This window comes from Phasianus colchicus, chromosome 15, assembly GCF_987193195.1.
Source record: "Phasianus colchicus chromosome 15, bPhaCol1.hap1.1, whole genome shotgun sequence".
NCBI classification, from domain to species: Eukaryota; Metazoa; Chordata; class Aves; order Galliformes; family Phasianidae; genus Phasianus; species Phasianus colchicus.
The window spans coordinates 2,140,377-2,146,780 of NC_143450.1; the positions used below are offsets into that span (position 1 = coordinate 2,140,377).

At 54.7% G+C, this 6,404-nt stretch overlaps 1 protein-coding gene across 1 annotated transcript; it reads left to right on the top strand.

Moving 5' to 3' along the window:
* The first annotated feature begins 926 nt into the window (after positions 1–926).
* On the top strand, positions 927–6,031 carry LOC149915855 (protocadherin beta-15-like). Its single transcript, XM_090150933.1, has one exon. It carries the CDS (start codon positions 1,379–1,381, stop codon positions 3,818–3,820), a length of 2,442 nt encoding a protein of 813 aa, XP_090007059.1. The 5' UTR covers positions 927–1,378; the 3' UTR covers positions 3,821–6,031.
* The last annotated feature ends 373 nt before the right edge of the window (positions 6,032–6,404 follow it).

Consider the following 6,404-nt stretch of genomic DNA (forward strand, 5'->3'; position numbering starts at 1 on the left):
TCATGTGCTGGCTAGGCCAGATCCCCTGGATGCCACGCAAGTGCCATGTGATCTCACCCAAGATGATTTGCTCCATGACTTTACCTGGTACCAAGGTCAGGCTGTGAGGCCTGTAGTTTCCCGGATCTTCCTTACAACCCTTCTTGTAGATGGGAGTCACATCGGCAAGCCTCCAATCTCCAGATAACCAGGAGTGCTGCTAGATGGTGGAGAGCAGCTTGGCAATCACCTCTACCAGTTCCCTCAGCACCCCAGGATGGAGCCCATCTGGCCCCGTGGCGTTATGACAGTCCAGATGGAGAAGGAGCTCTCTCCCTATCTCTGTGTGAATCACTGGTGTGTATTCCGAGTAGCATCCCAGACTTCCACATGCGGGCTTGATGTTCCCTGAGAATAAATGATCTGCCTAAGGGGAGATGCAAAGAAGGTGTTGAGGACCTCAGCCTTCTCTTTATCCTCAGATAAGGAAGAAGTATTCATTGTGTTCGGATGGATTGCAAGACAAACCCAGGAATTTTATCAGAGCACAATGTGTGAAATGGAACAGTGACAAGAGTGTAAAAGCGGCCATCAGTTTTGTGCAATCCCTTTTAATCTGGGACTGCTGTTTTACTGGAACGAGTGACCTTTAAGATCCCAGAATTTACTGAACCTGCTCACGCTTCCCTGTTGTGTGTGCTCAGGGCCTGGACATTGGCAGCAACGACATTCAGGTATATTACTGAGGTTTCTCAATGGGAGTGAAGAGCAGCAGGAACAATACGGTGTGCAGATTTTGTCTTAGACTGCATGAATTTTCACTTATTTTATTTTCATTTTTCCGCTTGGATTGTGATTGAGCATTGTCTTATGTGTTCCCCTTAAAATATACAGTTCTCCAAACAGAGAAACTAATTGCCGCGCCGCGTGTGGAAATGTTGAATTAAAAGTGCAACGCCACTAAATATTTGGAGACAGACGCTGCGTTGTGCTGCGTGTTTTCTGCTTCCTTCTCCGCTGCGTGCGGCGGCGAGAGGCCGCGGGCAGGAGCGCGTCCCGTCCCCGGAGCAGTCCCGGCGCGGGCCGCAGGGTGGTGCTCGTGGCCAAGGCGTCGCCGAGCGGCTGCGGGCGGGGAGAGGCCGAGCCCAGCGCAGCGCAGCGCAGCCGGGAGGAGGCGGCGGAGAGCGGCGGCGGAGAGCGGCGGCGGAGAGCGGCGGCGGAGAGCGGCGGCGGAGAGCGGCGGCGAGCCGTTGTCCGTGCTGCCGTGAGGTCCGCGTGAGCCGCCGGCGGGCCGTGGCGGCCGCGCTGCCGCCGGGCTCCGTCCGCACTCGGCGAGAGGCGGCGAGGGAGGCGAGCGGGGAGGGAGGCCGTCCGGCCGGAGGCTGTCCGCCGCCCCGCCATGGCGGCTGCGAGGCAAGTGGTGTGTGTGTGGGCTTTGCTGGGCGTGCCTTTGCTGGGCGTTCGCTGCGAGCCCATCCGCTACTCCGTGGCCGAGGAGGGCGAGAGCGGCTCGCCGGTGGCCGACGTGGCGCAGGACGCGGGGCTGGCCCCGGCGCAGCTCTCGGCTCGCCGGGCGCGCATCGCCTCGCCGGCCGGCCGGCAGCACTTTCGCTTGGAGCGCGGCAGCGGCCGCCTCGTTGTCGCCGAGCGGCTCGACCGGGAGGAGATGTGCGGCCGCTCCCGCACCTGCACGCTCGCCTTCGAGCTGCTGCTCGCCGACCCGCTGCAGTTCTTCCCCATTGAGGTGTCGGTGGAGGACATCAACGACCACTCGCCGGTCTTCCCGGACGAACGGGTGACCTTTAAGATTCTGGAAACTAGCGACCCGGGCTCCCGTTTCCCTGTGGAGGCTGCTCGAGACCTGGACATTGGCAGCAATGACATCCAGGCTTACAACATCGTTCCAGAGAACGAGTTCTTCACTGTCTTATATCAGCCTCAAAGTGAGAGTGAGATGCATGTCGACCTTGTTTTGCAAAAGCCTCTGGACAGAGAGGAGCAGCCAGAATTGGATTTCACTCTCGTTGCCACGGATGGGGGCTCTCCACCCAGGACTGGTTCCACCCAAATCCACATCGTAGTTCTGGACGTAAATGACAATGCTCCCATCTTCACGCAGAAAGTGTTCATTGGGCATGTTTTGGAAAATGCTCCCGTGGGTTTTGTGATTCTCCGAGTGGTGGCTAATGATGCCGATGATGGCATAAATGGTGACATTACATATGAATTCACACAATCAGGTGGACACAAGTATTCGGATTTTACCGTTGATCCCAAGAGTGGTGAAATTCGCCTCATGCAAGTTCTAGATTTTGAGACAACACAGACGTATGAATTCAGTTTGAGGGCAGTGGACGGAGGAGGTCTCTCAGCCATGTGCAAGGTCGTGGTAGAGGTGGTGGATGTGAACGACAACGCACCAGAGATCGTGGTCAGTTCCTTCAGCAACCCTATCCCTGAGAATGCAGCACCTGGGACAGTGGTCGCACTGTTTGCTGTCAGGGATCAGGATTCCGGTGTGAATGGGCAGATCAGCTGTGCCCTGGAAGAGCAGCTCTCCTTCTCGCTCCGGCCAGCCTTCAAGAACTACTACGAGCTGGTGACCGTGGGCACGTTGGACCGGGAGGAGAGAGCCCAGCAGACGGTGGTTGTCAGGGCAGCAGATGCAGGGTCTCCTCCTCTGAGCAGCAGCCACACGTTCAGCGTGGACATCTCGGACGTCAACGACAACGCCCCCGTCTTCAACCAGACGTCGTACACCATGTTCGTGCACGAGAACAACGTCCCCGCGCTGCGCGTCGGCGCCGTGAAGGCAACGGACGCGGACGCGGGAGCCAACGGCAAGGTGAGCTATTCCCTGGTGCCGGCCCATCCGCCAGAGCGAGAGCCCTGCTCGTGCGTGTCCGTGAACTCCGAGAACGGAGGCGTGTTCGTGCTGCGGCCGCTGGACTACGAGCAGCTGAGGCAGCTGGAGGTGGTGGTGAGCGCTGCCGACGCGGGGTCCCCTCCCCTCAGCAGCACCGTCCGCGTCCGCCTGCTGGTGGTGGACGAGAACGACAACGCGCCGCTGGTGCTGCACCCCAGCGCGCAGGACGGCAGCCCTCCGTGGAGCGAGCCGGTGCCCGCGTGGGCCGAAGCGGGGGAGCTGGTGAGCAAAGTGGTGGCCGTGGACGCCGACTCGGGTCAGAACTCGTGGCTTTCGTACGCGCTGCTGAGGGCCACGGAGCCGGGGCTGTTTGCCGTGGGCGCCCAAAGCGGGGAGGTGCGCCTGAGGAGGGCGCCGACGGAGAGGGACGCGGCGAAGCAGAAGCTCGTCGTGCTGGTGCGGGACAACGGGCGGCCGCCGCTGTCGGCCACCGCAGCGCTCAGCGTGCTCCTCCTGCGCGGCTCCCGGGACGCTCAGCTGCCGCAGCAGAGCCCCGGCGCACACGACGAGGACGGCTCCCTCACCGCCTCTTTAATCGTCGCCTTGGTCTTGGTGTCGCTCCTCTTCTTGGTGTCGGCGGCGGCCTTTGCGGCTTGCAGGGCGTGCAAGAGCAAGGAGCCGAGCAGCGGGCACGTGCTTGACGGCCCCAGCGGCGTGCAGAGCTACGTGGCCGATGGGGCCGCTGCCGGGACCCTGCCCCACGCCTATTGCTACGAGCTCAGCCTCACCACGGGCTCGGGCGAGAGCGAGTTCAAGTTCCTCAAGCCCGTCCTCCCCAGCCTGCCAGCGCAGCGCTGCAGCACGGGGGTGTCTGGCGACGATGCGGAGCGTTTCCCAGCTGTCCCTGTCAGCGTGGGGGATGCTGATGTCGAGAGCCCCGGGATGCAGTCGGTGGGACAGTTTAATGGCTTTTAGTTAGCACATTAGGGTCTGCATTAGCAGCTGATTCATGCCTTGTTTATAGCGGCTTATGTTATTTGATAGTTAACTCCATGTCCCCATGGTTAGATCTGCATTTGTAGTTTACATCCCATTTCACAAGGAACGTAACTGTAATTGGAAGCTGTGGATAGGGAAAAGGGAGAGTGTTCTTTCTGAGTCTCACCTAGATTTCAGTCCCTCAGCCTTGTAGCTCTTGCCACAACAGAAATTGCCTGTCTTTCAAGACGTCCACACACGTGTGTTTATGCTGACAGCCCATCTGTCATCTGGATGAGGACAGAGCTTGCAGGATGTGAGGGCTGGATTTTGTGCCATCTGTTAAGCGAGCAGAGTTCATCAGTTGCAACGGTTGGCTTCCTTTAGCTGATGAGGGCTTCCATCCAAGCCTTTCCAGGCACGCCAGTGAATGAGGAGAGTGGGACCTGCCAATGCTCCAGCCGGGAAATACCTTTGTCCTGCTATATTTGAACTTCCAGCCAAGTTCACTCGATGCACAGGGAGTTGCATCTTCGCTTTTTGAACGTGGGCTGCATTGTCTGACGTTAATGGAAATCTTGACAATGGTAAGAAAGTTTTGTTTCATTTTGTTTCATTATGGAAGTTCCTTCTGTCTCTTCTTTTGGTTCATGCTAAATGCCATCGGTGTGTGCTGCTATCCTTTGCAGTGAAAGATTCTTTTTGTGTTGGAGTGCTTTTGCATAAATGCTTCAGTAATTCTAACTTGAGATGGAGCAAGAGCAGATAGACCTGGGGCAGAACTGGCATGGCTGAGGATCCACTGGCAGTCTACTGGGCAGCATCTCAGTGTCTAAGGGAGCTCTAAGAGTGATTGGTTGTTTGTGTTTGCCTGAATGCTACGTGTTCCCTCTACTCCGTTAAGCAGCAACAACACAATGCATGTTTTATACGTGTCATGGAAAGACAGGATTACAATGTGTTCTGTCAGTTTCTGCACTGCCTCTGTAGTGGGGTTCTTTGCACGGTGCCCAGCTCATTTGGTGTCCCATGTGCTGGGTGATCATTTGGGCCATGCTTATGCGTGTGGAGGATGCAGAAGTGCAGAGCTGCAGGGCTCAGTGTGTGGGGAAGTTTTCTGAGTGTTCCCTTCATTAGCACTGAGTCTGTACAGCCGGTGTCCTTGTGGCTGGAGAAAGGAAGGGCTGTGTGCAAAGGTATTGAGCTCCAGAGGGAAGCTCCATTGGCCATTTGCATCGCCCATTCCCAGAATGCTGAGTGAGAAGGAAGGCTTCCGTGCGTGTTCTCTTCAGGAAAGTGTCACAGAGAAATGTGCAGCATGTTTTGAGAGCTGCTGTGGTGTGCTATGTGTGGAGCCGTGCATTTCAAGGGCAGCAGGCATTGCATTCTTGCTCTGCTGAGTTGTGCTTCTCCCTGTGAATGCTGTGTGTTTTGCCTCCTGGTCATGACGTCTCTCCATCCAGATGTGCCCTTCTGCAGCCACTCTGATGCATTCTCCTGCAGCTCAGCTGTTCAATTGGGTCATTGCTGAGTGCAGCAGCCAGCAACACAGCTGCACTCGTGGTGTTAGGACACACCATAACACATAGGCATGCAGACCTCTGTTTTGCCTGGGCTGCAGTGTGCTAATAGGAATAGTATTGGTCTGCATATCGATGCACTGCTCTGAAAGTAATGCCTCCTATTTATTCCCATAGAAACTTCAACAAGGAGTTCAATAACTGTGGTTTGGAGCAGATTCACATCTACAAAATGCTATTTTTTATCATAGTCACCATCACAGCCATGCGTATTGACCAGTGGTGCACAGGTGTCTGTATATTGTGCTCATAGTAATCTTCAGTAGTCGAGGTGACCCTCTGTTGCTACTGCTAAAACGCAGCACTCACTGGTTCACGGTGCTCACATCCACTGACTGGACTGCATAAACATTCAGCAAATGTTGCTCAAATCCATGATGGAATATTTTCTGCATGGAGTAATTCATTGATAATTGGAGTTTCTCACATTCTTCTATGTCAGATGGCATTATGTCAGACTGCCCCTCTGCTGTCATCTGCCAAACGGTAACAAAATGCAATGGGATATTGGTGGGAAGGTTCAACCTCGGCTGCCATACCTTCAAAATCTGCCTTGTCTATCTTTGGGCTTCACAATAAAATGGGAGGCAATGCTTTCAGAGCATCCCTCATTGGTATCACAATATCATTATGTAAGTAAGAAAACATTTAAGTTTGTCATATTTGTCTGTAAACTTCATTAAAAGTGAACAAGTCCATAAAATTAATGGGATGTTTGATGCTTTTTTTCACTGAAACCAATGCATCAGGCTGGTTTGGTTGCAGCGGTTGCAGTTCTTACTGAGATCTCAATGACTTCATGAAAGATTTTTGATGAAATGTCACTCCTCCTATATTTCATTCTTGATAATAGTTCTTCACAAATGGATATGCTGCCCAAGAGTAATGACGTGAATAAATGGTGACGGTGAATTCAGTGATGTTTCTCTTTGATATGATTGTGAAATTCTTCCCCAGCCAGGGCTCTAGCTGCATGGCCCAAGGTGCAGAAAGCAAAGGTA